Source organism: Patella vulgata, chromosome 6 (assembly GCF_932274485.2).
Source record: "Patella vulgata chromosome 6, xgPatVulg1.2, whole genome shotgun sequence".
NCBI classification, from domain to species: Eukaryota; Metazoa; Mollusca; class Gastropoda; family Patellidae; genus Patella; species Patella vulgata.
This window is the reverse complement of record NC_065884.2, coordinates 47,291,060-47,306,457: the sequence shown is the minus strand read 5'-3', so window position 1 is coordinate 47,306,457 and position 15,398 is coordinate 47,291,060. Positions and strand designations below refer to the sequence as shown.

At 33.3% G+C, this 15,398-nt stretch overlaps 1 protein-coding gene across 5 annotated transcripts in view; it reads left to right on the top strand.

The window, feature by feature from the left end:
- The window catches only part of LOC126825078 (titin homolog), a 105,880-nt gene that overhangs the window by 67,565 nt on the left and 22,917 nt on the right, over positions 1-15,398 (top strand). For all 5 annotated transcript variants that reach the window (XM_050554528.2, XM_050554531.2, XM_050554530.2 and 2 more), the window contains 3 exons: positions 493-792; positions 2,077-2,367; positions 2,877-3,103. In XM_050554528.2, the coding sequence (XP_050410485.1) occupies positions 493-792; positions 2,077-2,367; positions 2,877-3,103 (818 nt within the window). The remainder of the gene's footprint in view (positions 1-492; positions 793-2,076; positions 2,368-2,876; positions 3,104-15,398) is intronic.

The following is a 15,398-nucleotide window of genomic DNA, read 5'->3' as shown; positions in this document are numbered from 1 at the left end:
GCCTAAGGTACAGACTGCCCTTCCTTGGATTCCATTTCACACAAGCCTTACTGAGAATCTTGTGTAATGGCAAAAAAGATTACAGGAATAATATGATTGATGGATCTGTAAATAGTTCAACTAGACTATTCTAGAGATTACTTTACATCTAACAGGGTATCCAAGATACAGGTCATAACATCTGGAATTCATAAATTTCTTCTTAAATAAATTTCTTCATGAGTTAAATAAAAGCATTTTAATTCAATCATTGTGAAAATATTTAGCTAATCAGCTAAGTACTTAACCTTGAATTAGGTAATTGTAGGTTTTGCAGCCGGATAGAGCTGTGGCCAAACATGTAGATAAAAGATAAACATGCCTATAAACACGTAAATAAAAAGATAGTACATATATTAATGATATTATCATGTCTGATATTAAATGTATGATGCCAACCATATGATTCCCATCTTCACTATACTAAATATTCTTGAACTAATGAACTTCCAGCATGCTCCTCCGAAACCAGTGTTGTGCCTATGTTCCTAACTAGATTGACCAACAAGTCAGTGCAGGATGGAAGCCGTCTGGTGCTAGAGTGTGATGTCATTGGAACACCAGAACCAAAAGTCATGTGGATGAGGAATGATAGCAGTTTACCTGATTACACTGATTATTGTGAATCTTATGATGGTCGTCTGGCTAGATTGGAGATACCTGTCATCACCATTAAAGATGCAGGCAGATATGAAATTGTGGCTGAAAATTCGGCTGGAAGAGTGTCTATGGACTCCATAATAACAATTCAAGGTAGGCATGCATTTGTATTGATACCTGCTGTCTTAACATCAGTACTTTGATAAGAAAGATATAGAATAGATAATACTAATAGATAGTATATAGCATGAAATTTAATCTGAATTAATTGCCACAATCTCAATTCTAACATACCTCCAATTTATTAAATTAAGAATTGATAAGAATAAGAAAATGCTTTATTTTTAATATGCAGGTTTAATATAAATACATTCTTTCTTTTATATATAAACTTTCTATGAAAAATTGTTCTCTATTCTTGATTTTGAAATCTGTTTTTTTTTGTACCATATTATTTTCTTATGAGAAACTGCGTTGTTTATGTAGTTATTTCAAGCTCTCCCAACATCTTATCTATACTTCTCACTAACACAGTAGCTTTCTTACAAGTTTGCTATCAAATTTCAAAAAGAACCAACACTGAAGTTTTTATGTTTGTATTTTAAATGGGTCAAAAAAGCAATATAACTACGTAAAGAACCTTTCAAGTTATTAATGACCCTGAAATTAGTAATATATCTATCGATATGAGGATATTCTAGAGATGTACAGAAATCAAAAGCAGACGGGAAGAAATATTTAGCTTTACTTTTGTTTTATTTAGTTGTGGAAATGAGTAGCACATGGCCGCTTGTAATATTTATTGCTTGCACAGAAAAGCTAGTAGTAGTCAAAGACATCTGGTTCATATATTCTTGTCTGGAGTCTATAAGCATGAAGGGAGATAACTCCACAGAGCCAATTTTAAATCCCAAGTGTATAGAACTCCTGATTTCTTTCAGGATATATATCTTATGACAAAGATATAATGTAGCGTTATGGATAATTAACCATTTAATATTTGAACCAATAATGCATTTTCTTGTTATTGATTCTCAATAATTCTTACATTTTTCATAAATGTCGATCTAAAACTAATTACATAATTAGATTAAATATAAGTAAAATGATTTTAGATAAGAAAAACTGTGGTTTAAGCTCAATGCATGCAATATATCTGTGCTGTGATAAAATTTTCTATTCTTTACAACAAACCTTGTCTATTAATCGGTAGAAAGAGAAACTAAATACCAATGTGCATGCAATATATATGTGCTGTGACAATTCTCCCATTCAAAGTTAATACATATAATCTTTATGGAGATAATGCCACTATCCAGGTAAAATTCTCCACCTCCCATTCAAAAGATGAAGAAAAAATGTGTTAGCCAAAAGATAACCAAACTATTGTTTTGACAAGACAAACAGTGATTTATTAATATGATTTTCTTATTCCAGCATCACAATCACCACCAACTATAACTCAGCCATTGTCTAACAAAACAGGTAGAGCTGGGGACAGAGTTAAATTACAGTGTGGTATATTTGGTACCCCAAAACCCACCATCACATGGCGCAAAAATGGCATGGTGATTGGACAGACCAAGGATTTCGTCCAGTCATATAATAGTAACAATGTAGCTGCTCTAGAGATTAGTGGGGTCTGTGAACAGGATTCGGGCAGTTACGAATGTGTTGCTACTAGTCCAGGCGGCGAGACATCCTGTACATGCCAACTTATTGTAGAAGGTAGGTATAATATATTGAAGCCTAATTTACCCCTCAACCCAGCTCCTTAAAACCCCTCAAAGATAATAAAAGAATACCGGGGTGTGTCTTATATCTGAAGTCTTGTATTAAATTTGGCGTACATGAAAAGATAAGCACTTACGTAGGCAACTGAGATGCAATAATACATGTATTATGAATGGTAGTGCAGTGGCAAAATGCTTCTTTGTGCTATCCTTTTCACGTTGGCATATGATGAATGTGTAATTGGAAATAGTACTTTTGCTTGTAAAATTTCTGATTATCACTACTACCCGAAGATATGGAAATGACCAGATAATGTGTCCTCTCCTCCTTCCCTTGTCCAATAGCGTACTTGTATGATATTTTATTCTCGAAAGCTGATAATAGATAAATAGTGTAGTATAGTGAACACAGCCCCTAGTTTCTAAATTAAATCTGTTTGGTTAATAGTTATCCCGTGAGACTAATTCAGCTACTGATCTAAAGATTTTTATTTTTATTTTTAGCATCCACCAATTCCCTTTTTTCATCCTCCCCATCACCATATAGTCAGACCATCATACAAGAACCACCACCCACAACTATTTACCCTAGTGATAAACCCAGTAAACCATCTGTTAGTCAATTACGCATGCAGTTCCAAGTGGGCAGCAACCAATCAGAAGCCCCAAAATCTTCCATTAGAAGATGGCATTCCTTACCTCCTCAAGAAAATAAATTTAGCATCCATAAGGTAGGATAACATTTTACTTAATTTTCGTTATTTAGCTTCTGTTATTCCCCCTCCTCACCCATTATTACTTAGTCTAACTGAAAATAGGAATGGTAGCTAGCTAGAGAGGATTCATGTACCTTTCTGTTTAAATTGGAAGCCTTTCAGGCATGACTTTCGAATATATTTAGATTCCTTGGCGTAGAATTTTCATCATCGGGTTTTAGAAACCATGGTTTGTCAAGAGCAGGGTGCGCAGAAGGGTGCACACCTGGGTTATTTTAGGTTTATTGTACATCACACACCCTTATTGTGGGTAGGAGCGTAGGTTCTAAAGGAAAACACAAAAATAGACACCATGACCTGTACTGAATATTTTAAAATTGATTATACATTTTTATTTTGTTTTTGAAATCAATACACAAGATGGTTGGTTGATTAACGTAATCAGTCCCGAAAGTTCTTCCAAATAAGGCCTTGCCATTAAAAAAAAATTAAAAAAATAGGTTTGACTATTAATGCAAAAATTGTTGAAAAGGTGCCACTTTTGAAAATTATTCTTAGGGTAAGCAGTCACTTTCCTGGCTCTCCCCCTAGGTATGACACTATTATTGTGGGTGTCGTGGTCCTTTCTAAATTCATTCGCAGGTATCTTCAAGTGGCAGAAGTTTAGTAGTTTTAAATTCATTCGTAATACAATTGCATATATTGCTGTTATATTTCAATCGTAAGACACCCATAGTGCACATTCCTACATGGTTGAAGATGGATAAATCCACTTTAACAAGGCACTCTTATCCCAAAAAGTAGGATGTTAAACCCCATTTCATTTCTTATCCTAAAAGTGCACAAACAATATGTGTAAAATGGATTGTATATTAGTACAGAATGGTCGTATTTTTATATGCTGCATGTTCTACACATGATCCATGGATCAGCCTTGGAAGAGGATTGGTTCCGGAAAAGGTTTCTGTATATAGATCTAGGCCCAAACCCCACAAAAACACATTTTGGTCAGTTTTTCTTGTGTTTTCTTTTTATTTTGAGTTGTGTTTGCTTGAATAATATACATGTACATTTGCTAGCTAAAGGTGAGAAAAAATGTGAAACCCAAACTATTAATTAATACCAGTCATATTGACTTCAGATATAAGATGTAGGTTTACCTATATACAAGAGCAAACAGGTGGCTGTTATCTTAATCAATGTCTGAGTTAATTGAATAATGAGATGATGAGACCAAGCATCTGGTAATTTGTCTATGATGTACTACCAACATCAATACATCATAAATCATATTACTGATTTATTGCATATGTAATTGGTATCGTCATTACCTGGTCAAAAAAAATAAGAGAATACCTACATAATGGAACCTACTTTAAGCAATAGAAAATAATGAGTAAACCATCATGGCATGTACATTTTTAGAATAGAATACAAATAATTGGGTGACACTTGGATTTTTGGTTTGTGTTGTCCTTATACATTTTTTATCCAATTTTTGGGGAGGTGTTGCTGTGGGTCAGTGAATAAGGCTTGGGTTGGCTCCCGGCACTGATCAATGATTTTTCGGTGTTGTTTCCACTTGTGGTACAGGATGTAGGGCCTGGCAAGGACCAATGACTATTTGTTTGGATAGGATGAAAAAACGGATCATAATAGAACCCTTGACAGTTGGAATTCAATACAAGAGTAAGCCATAGCGCTGCTGTCTGGGCAAAGTTTCTCTTACTGCACACTGTGTGGCATATGGCCGACTTCATAAGCCTGGTTGGTGCAGAAAATAGGATGTTAAACCCCATTTCATTTCAATGTTGTATCTGGAATACAGTTTATTGAGGTAATGTACCATAATTTTAAAGTTGATAACTAACTTATATCAATCAAACCCGAAATTACTAAAGAAAATAGATGAAATCTAATTAAACTTATTCAACCGTTTATAGACTGCTTAGTGATTTGCCCAGAAGTAGGCTTAATTCCTAAATCTTTCAGGGTTAATGTTTTCAACTGCATAATACCCATAATACATTCAAATATGTTGCAATTTGCTGCCACTGCCACAGCTGGGTAGATTCAATAACGTAACTTGTTCAAGGACAAATGGATTTGGTTCAGAACTTTTATAAATGTTTTATTTTCCTCTGTTCAGTTCTGATTTCCCTGTTTTTGCAATCATATGAAATAGCCCACCCAGTAACAAAAAAATAGTTATACTTCTTTCAGAGAATAGGCTGGAACAGTTTTGTACTTTTGAAATTATCAACCTGGGCCATGTCTCTGGGACTGAAATATTGAACCTTATCTCTTCATGGTTTTCAGACAAATAGACCACACTCTGTGGAGTCTACCTTTTTTTGAAAAACTAAAAAGTCTGTATTTTACCTTGATCCTTGATCAAAGGTTATCTTGGATTTCTTTGGTGTTCCTGGTAACAGAACTGACCATGTAAACACTGACTTCTATACAAATGTAAACAATTATTCCTATAGTTTATATTTTCTTAATTCTGATATTAGGTGTCAAATGATGTAACTAATGTTAAACATAAGGTAACATTAAACATAAATTTGTGAGGTATTTAAGGAAGAAATCATTGAATTACTCTAGATAATTTAAAGTTTTATTAACATTAGTAGACATATATTTTTGTTTCATTGCCTGCCAATCTATGTTTCAACTTACTATAGATGTACTGTGAAATGAATTTTGAAACTTGCAAACTTATAAACCATCGCTATCAAAAAATTTCAATTTTGAAAACAAAATTTGCTTTGATTAAATTATATTTGCTTTGATTTATTTTGTGAAAATTGTATGAGTTAAATTAAAATTTTGAAAATCTATTTCTGTGCAGACAAAATTCAAAAGATACTTTTTATGCTTATAACATACCATAAAAATAATTGCTAATGAAAAAAGTGTTTATGAAATCAGCTGCAAACATTTTCAATTGAAAGTTACAGAAACAAAATCTCAAAGTGTATTATGAAATTAATATATATAATGCTGAAACAATTTGTATACCTGAATAGGATTACATATATTTATTTATCAAGTTCTAGTTAAAAAGTTGTTATTCTATTTCGAAACATACTTCTGAACAAATGAAGAAATTGAAATAACTTGTGAAAAAAGTGAAATTCAATCACACCTTTCCCACGATTGTCAGAAATAATGGGTTTTCCTGACGAATGTAGATACCCCAAACCACCATTATAACATTACCTATATGTGTTGCTATAGTAACAAAAGATGCCTCTACAGGGATAGAGTAAATTTGGTGCTAGCCATGTATGGAGGTATGATATGCGATAGGCAAGAAAGGTAGGCTGCTGTGTGTATCTCTCAGCAGCAGACATGACCATGCTAATAGCACATGGTAATCTGTTATCTGTGTAAAGGTGAGAATTATTAAGGTATTTGAATCTGGTTGGAGATATGTGTAGGATGGGTGTTATTGTTGAAAGCTTTCAGTATATGCTTATGGTAAAATGGAATTAACAGATTCAATGTGATCAATTAACAAAATTAAAAAGTTTATTACTGGTTAAATATCTGTTACCAAATTCAATTTTTCCCATAAATTTATGGAGTCTTCCCATCATCATATTTCACAGTATATTGTAATAGAATGCATACTCTAAAGCTAATCTTATATACAAATTTACACAAGTAATCACATTTTAAATAATGAAAGCTTTGGATCCAGCCATTCTGAGAGCCAATTTCGGATGTGGTTAGAGCACAGGGTATATCATGTTGGTAGTCTATCCAAGCAAAATTCAGTGTTTTGCATCACATGGGCATTTGATAGCTTGGTTTATTATTGACTTTAGGAGGTGGGGGCTTTGATAGCTTGGTTTATTAATGACTTTAAAGTGGAGGGGGCTTTGATTTATTATTAACTTTAAAGGTTGGGGGGGGGGGGGCTTTGATAGCTTGGTTCATTATTGACTTTAAGGGTGGGGGTGGGGAGCTTTGATAGCTTGGTTTGTTATTAACTTTAAAAAGGGAGGGGGGCCTTTTATAGCTTGGTTTGTTATTGACTTCAAAGGGGGAGGGGGCCTTTGATTTATTGTTGACTTTAATGTTGGAGGGGGGGGATAGCTTTGATACCTAGGTTTATTATTGATTTTAAGGGGGTGGGTGGGGAGGGGGCTTTGATAGCTTGGTTTATTATTGACTTTAACAGGGGAGTGGGTCTTTGCAAGCTCAGGTTATTATTGACTTTAAAGGGGGAAGTGAGCCTTTGATAGCTTGATTTATTATTGACTTTTAAGAGGAGGGGGGGGGGGGCTTTGTTAGCTTGGTTTATTATTGACTTTAAAGGGGTAAGTGGGCCTTAGATAGCCCTGGTTTTTATTGACTTAAAAGGGGGAGTGGGCCTTTGCAAGCTCAGGTTATTACTAGAGGTTGGGGAGCTTGGGTCATTATTCATTCAAATTATACACACCAAGTTAATATTCCTGATTTGGGTAAAGTTAAGGGATGAATATCATTAAGGACTGTATATTTGTAAAAGAAAAAGAAGGGGGTGGAATCTTGCATACAGATCTGCTATTGCAATTCAAGTAGACCAGCACTATCAGAAGTAGGAATTTGCAAAAACTATAATGTGTTATGAACATATATACTTAAACCAATCTATTTTTGACAATGAAACATTATCTTTCAGCATAAAAGATGAATGTAGGCTACATGTAATTGCATGTTTCAAACTTGGTTATCCCCAGACAAAAATATTTCAAATTAAACTAATTAAAAACCACAAAGGATTAAGAGAAATAAATAAGGAGATTAATATAGATTAAAAGGGAGGGGATAAAGACAGATTAAGGATACAGGTATTAATTTGAGGAGAGGAATATTAACATATTTTAGAATAACACAAAAGATTAATTATAGAATATTTTTCATAAAGCTAAGAAAGATTAAAACTTATAGAAAGCAGTCGACTTCTATGAGAATTATTTCTATATACTTGAGATGAGGGTAGGTAACAACAAGTAATGTATATCTATTTAGATAGATGCTTGTTACATCTGACAGCCTTGTTTATCAGTCAGCTCAGCTTTATGTTGAAGAGACTGGTTTCCATGGACTCCACTATATTTACATTTTGGCACCATGCACACCTTTAGCCAGTAGGCTCACAACATTGCCAATACCTCACTTTCTTTCTACCATTCTACCATCTTGTTTGGGACCCAAGCATCACTTGAGATAACATTCGATCATTTTTTCAAAGGACTCTAAAAAAAATAACATTAATAATATTTAGTTATTATTAGGAATAATTCCATATTGGTGTTTCATTGCCAAGTGTCCTGCGAAAACATCTAATTTGATTGATAATCTTAACAGGTAGGCAATTATTATTTGTGCACCATCTATAACTTGCTTCATTTAGTAATTCATTTGCTAAATTGTTGTAGAAATACTGATATTTATTGGCAGTTTTATAGTCAAAGATATAATCCAATGTGCATTATAAAAAGTTATATATTTTGAAATTAGTGTTATAATATTTGGGAGATTAAATCAGGTATATCAATTTTGAATAATGTCTCAAATGTTAGTGGGATTTTTTTTCCTGTTTGGTGGGGGTGGTGCGAATATAACGACAGTGCTCCTGTTGAATCTTTTGAATAATGCTTGTTAGTTAATATTTAATAGTCGAGTAATATTAACATTTTCATTTCTTTGACTATAATTTTGAAATTGATTAGGCAGATACCAGAATTTCGGAGAGTGTGGATGCACCCAGAAAGGATAGAGAGTGCATGGAAAACTGATGGGTCTAACAATAGCAATATATATGTAGTAACTTTTCACACAAAAATTTACTTTTTTTGCAAAGATTATGCAAAAATAAAAGATAATCAGATATGTAGTGCTAAAACCTATCTCTAGCTTATCTCTTACTGTTTTACTGGGAATTAATGTCTAAACCTTTTTATGGTGGATAATATGTTTAAGACATCTTTAACATTCATTTCATAGATTTTTAACATTTGTTTCATAACATTTCTTTAATAACTGTTTTTATAGGAGAATCGAGATCATATCAGCTATTAGGGTTAATTGTGTGACAGAAGCTGTACTTGCAAAAATTATACATCGTTATTGAAATCCATGTTACCAATCATTTATAAACTCCTTTATATCAAGACAAACTTTTGATTGAATTTTTAAATTGTTAACTAGAATCTGTAATCGACTCTTTTCATTGTGGAGTATTACTGAATTTTAATATCTGGTTTCGATGATGTGCTCTTTGGAAATTGAGGATTTTTGCATGTATAACTCTTTAATCTTCCTTAATTATATACAGCTGTTATAGGCTATCTATGTCATTTGCAGTTGAAATTCTGAAAGGTATTTATGATTAGGCTCATTAATGGTACCAAGGAAATACTTTATGTAAAGGGTTACAGATATTTTAAGGTCATAGTGTGTATGTTATAAAAGGTTTCATTGGAAGGTTACATTTGAATTGTATAAAGACAGTAACATCATTTTATTGGTGCACAATTTCTTTTAGCTGCAGATCAGTCACCTGAACCATTGTTATCAGATAAGACTGCTCCCATTTTCAAACAGAAGCCCTAACTGCAAAGTTCAATTGTTTATTTTTCGTATTTGATCCATATTTTCATGGATGTTTGCTGCATACTTTATCTGTAGCATACAAATTCTTGTGTAAATACAAACACATTGTAGTATCTTCAAGTGATAAGATTTTTAGCATTCATTCAGATCTGATTGCTTTAGCTCCAGTAATTATTATAGCACAATATTTTTTTGACATCTGTACTGTATTTCCCAAAAGTTCTAAGGTCTCTGTAACGGGCACCCAAAGTGGGATGACTTACTCAAGTATAATGCAAAGAGTCGGGCAACACACTGATAATTGCGTTTAAGAAAAGTTGTCATGGTAGTATATAGAATTGACAATTAGGTGAATGATTGTGCATTTGAATCAAAGCATGTTATTTTGGTACAGATAAGTTTCGTTGGTTGGCCTTTCTCAGATGCCATGCATGATGGTAGTCATTTCTTGGAGGTGGAGATAATGTATGAAACATTAATTGAGAGACACCTGGTGGCAATATGTATTGCACATTAATAGATACACCTTTGTTATGTAGGTAAAAGGTTACCACAGGTGAGCGATTGCCACGGGAATAGGATAATGGCGGAAGGCGAGTAAATTACTGATGTAACATTTAAAATTTAGTAATCTGAGAAAATAAGAAATATAAAAACAGAAGAATCCCATTGTAATAGCTAACGTCTTTGACCACTACATTATAAATTACTATAAACTTGCTAGGATAATCGTGGTTGTGTGTTTTTTAAACTCACAATTAGAAAGTGCTCCTTGAATAATCCACACCACACAGATCATGCTATTTCTGTGAGATTATGTAAAGAACATACCCTTGTTTAATCTGGACATTGCACGCTATTTCATCGACCAATTGTGAAAAAGATCTACTGATAGAAATTTGCAACAGAAATAATCCTAGGCTTGTAGGAGTGGTTGGTTGACTAGCTACTATTTTATATAATGTTAATTGAATTCCCATTTATTCCTATAATAGGTGACATTGATAAGTGGTGTGCTGTTGATTATATAAAGGGCACCCTTTTAAGTGTAAGATTATTTCTGCTTTCGAGGTGATTTCGATACTGGATGATTGAATCATTTGCCCTAACCCTGCAATTTCCCTGGCCTGAAGCCCAGAAGGAATGTAGGACAGGAAGGGTTTTTACACCAACCCACATTCCTGCAATTTGAAGGTCCAAAAAATCTGGAGGGAATGTGTGTAAAGGTTTCAGACTATTTAGCATACAGTAATAGGGTAATTAATTAAATCTATAAAAAATAGGGTCTACTGCTTTAAGGTTAAGGCTTCTTGGGTAGCCAAAAAGATTTTTTATTTCCACTGTCTTTTTTTAGATGAAATACCTTTGAACACATTAAGAAAGTAAAGTAATCCATAAATTATAGATATATGTGTATTAGAATTATAGTAAATTGGGTAGAATTATAGAATATAGGTAAAGTGTATTTATAGTATATTGTGTAGAATTATAGAATATAGGTGTATTTTTAGTATATTCTGTAGAATTGAAGAATATAGGTGTATTTATAGTTTGTTGTGTAGGTAGTAAACATCTTTATGTAGATCTACTACAGCAGGTGGTCACAACAAGAAAAAACAATCAACATGTCTACATATACCCCTTATAGTATATCATGGGTGCTAAAATAGAAATTCAAAAAAATTCTGATTTATTCTGCTGAGTAGTTGTAGGATGTTAATAGAATCCCAAGCATTTTTAGTAATTCTTTTGCCAGGAATAATTTTGTTTATAGATTTGGTAGCGATTTATCATCAGTCTATTTTTGATTTCGGCAGTTTTGATTTTAAAAGTAGATATTGATCAGATATATGCCGAGTCAAACTTTATATTTTTATTTTTATTGCACAATAAATTATTATCCTACACCAAACAAAGTTAAGGGAGGGATGTTGAAATGGGCTTGGTCGGTCCGTGCTTACATCCCAGTTTTAATTCCAGAGCACATATATCAGCAGCCTTTTAATATACCTTTATAAAATTTTGTAACACATCCAAATATTTTAATAGTTGCACTTTTTGCTAATCATAAATTGCTCACTTTTAATAAATTTTGGGTTTCGATACAAATAAACATCAAAACTTATGAAAATTGATTTTTTTTATACAAGGTAATAGAAACCTAATATGTATTTTCCTTTTTTGAATTTTAGATGAGGTAGTAATTTAGACATCAAACATAGCTTAGTTACGATTTTGGACTTAAATAGGAGTGAGTTAATCATTCAGATGTCAATAAGAGTACAGACGAATGGTGGCATAATGTACATTAATAAGACAGAATGTGAACTTCATTTGGCCATCGCTTATGTTAGGATTGATTTTAATAATGAACCTAGATATCCCTTTGAAATAGATACAAATGAAGCCTTTCTCTTTCTTAGACTTCATGTTTATTGTGCAATCTGTACTCCTACTTGCAGTACATTCTTGTAAGAATGGTTATAATTGGTCTTTATTTTTAATAATGTTTTTCCATGTCAGTGCTCTTGTTAGAATGGTTCCTACATTTTTACCCTTGTAATTACAGTGAATTAAGCAACAGACATCAGGCGTCTGCTGGCACACTGAAATATCTCTACATATTTTGAATGTATATATCCTGTGAGTAATTTAAGTGAGTTCTACCAAGTTCAACCAGTAATTACTTGCCAAGGTTACACAGATCATTTGAAGGTCATTACCAATGTGGAACATCATTACCTTAGATTTATTTATAAGCCATTATAGTAAAGATATATTTGCTTATATTTATTTAAAATTTTGGAATTGATTAATCAGTGTATAGTCTTTGAAGTCTCTTTGGATAAGTTATTGAAATGCCTATATATACTCCCCACAGTGTTTCGGTTGTTTAGACCTAATTCCACTCAAACACTGCCATACTCAGCGCAAATTTCTGTCCTAAATTATAACAGTCTGATCAACAACCAATACATAATGACATAACAAAATCAATCAAGATTATCCAGAGCTCTAAATATGTTACCGTAAAGTGTTTGGTGACAAGCGCGGCTACATTATGTCAGAACGTGCGAAATGTATTACGTTTAATTAACTGGTACATAACAGAATATTGCAGAGAAACTAATTGTGTGATAAACGAGGGTATCCAAAATAGCTACAATGTAAATATTTGGTAATCACCGTGCACATTTCAAAATTCTTAAAACTTGGTAGAACCACTCTTATTTAAGCCCATTATAAATCTAATTTGAGTTACTACATGATTTTTTTGGGTTGGGGGGGGGGGGCCTTACTGGTTTAGATCATAAGGTCTTTCATTGAGTCAACTGGCATGGTGTACACCTCTTCATCACGTACAATCAAAATTCTGATTGTACGTGATGAAGAGTAGGGTCGCATGTTTCCTCCGGTTTCTTCCCACTGCTAAAGATTTAATTCTATACAATTGAACTATATGTTAGTCCCAAAGTGACTTAGTTTTTGTTGAGTTAAAACCCATCTCTCTCTCTCTCTCTCTCTCTCTCTCCCTCTCCTTGATTTGTTTTTTTTTTTTTAATTCCACCTCAAACTATAATAATCCTGATACTCACATATATATCACCTGTTTCTATCTTGTTAATCTCAAGTGAAAATACATCAAAGAAAAACAGTTGGTTTCAAATTGTCTAAAGTGCTTAAAAGATTGGCACCATTACATATAGGATTGTTAACAACACATTACATGTCAGTCATCTATTAAGAACTATAGTGATATTTTTGTCACATTATAGATATAAGCAAGTAGAACTGTAGATGTTCCACATGTACTAGGAATCTATCTTGTTTCAATAAATATGTTCTGTTCTTTAATTGTTTGAATTAGACTAGGTTGTAGAGATCATTATTCTTGAGACAATCCAGGTCACAGCAAGCTTTCTAAATTTTCAAAATTAGAGAACAATATTCTTATTCAATAGGACTAAATCTGTGTTGTGCAGAGAGTTTGGAGGGGGGGGGGTATTTCCTCACTGGGTAAACAGATTCCATGCCAATTAACAAATTGTAAGAGATAGTGTATTGACTGTACTTTCGTAGGTCAAGTTGGTGTCAATAAATTACAGTTGCAGATGTGATTAAACAAAATCCCAATGTCAAGACGCATTTCGAACATCATCTGTATGGTTACTGTGCAGCTCATTATCAAACTCAATCAACAGAATTGGCTTGTTTTGTAATTAAGTCATAAGAATTTTGAGTTTTCTTGGTAAGTTGAGTCCTATACCACTGTCAATTCTAAAATGGCATAATCTGCAAAAATGGCTTCCATAGATACAGTTTGGCATCTGATGTATGCTGACTTTCTTTAAATATGATTATGAAATAAATCTTAAATGCTTAGAAATTTGCATAAAATGTGTTATTAGTTTTATGCAACATATAAGCAAAGAAAATCTGTGTAGTACTAATTTATGAATTTGTAACAGCATTTCGGGGGGTTGGATGGCCGAATGGTTAACATGTGTGCGCTGTCATTGAGGTCTGTCATTAAGTCAACTGGCGTGGTTTCGATTCCCAGGTTGTACGTGACAAGGAATAGGGTCGCCTGTCCAACCTCGTGGGTTTTCTGCGGATCCTCCAGTTTCCTCTCCCTGCTATAGACCCCTATGGGCGAGCGAATTATTGAAATAAAACTCTTATGTAACATTTTGTTTTGAAAGATTTTAATGTGTGGGTTTATCTTTCATAACACTAGAAGACAAGTCTTTAAATAGCATCATAATAATATTTTTATTGTGGGGTTTATTTTCAATGTTACTCTCAAGGTGTAACCTGAGACTCTATCTATATTTTAAGATTTACTTATTGATGATAGGCTATATTTATCTCCAGCAAGTAATGAGTTTGCCTCATAGAAGAAAAACCTTGGCAAATTTTCATCTTGGTTATTTTACTTCTGTGATAACGGCTCTAATGTCTTGTTTATCCCACTTGCGAAAATGTGAAAGGCTCTTTCCCAAACTTTTGTATAGAATAGCGTATCTGTCTTCAATTTCCATGCCATGTTTTTACAGATGCAGAATAAATTTAAAAGATTTTTATAAAAACAGAAATGATCAGCATGCCTTAATAACAGATATCATTTACTAAATAGCTCAAGTGTAAAGATACATAATACTCAAATTATACTATCAATGCCAATACTGTGAAATGTTGAATCAACAGTAGTTTCTGTACTTGTCTCAGTACTGGAAGCTGATATGAGGTACATCATTCATAACAGAAGTTGTGTTGCATTTGTTGTTGGTTAGGACAGTGGACTGGGTTGAAATCCTGGTGTGAATGCCCACTTGTCATTATACCTAGATTTAAAATGACAAATCTTATCCTTTAAACATTTGGGTATATATTAAACACATTATTCGTTATTGGTGTCAAAAGGTGATAATTGCTAGTAATTTGTTTAAGATAGAAAGAAATGGGGAATAATTTCCACTTAACACAAACTAGGTCATTTTGGCACTTATATAGTACAATTTTGTATAAATAATTTGCTTGCGTGTTGGGGGTCTTTATAATTAGTAGTGGATAGGGAAACCAGTGAACCCGGAGTAAACCCACATGGTCAGACAGGGGACCCTACTCATCATGTACAAGCATGGGATCAAAACCACGCACTTGACTCTGGCAGACCATTCGGACACCCAGCCTTCTA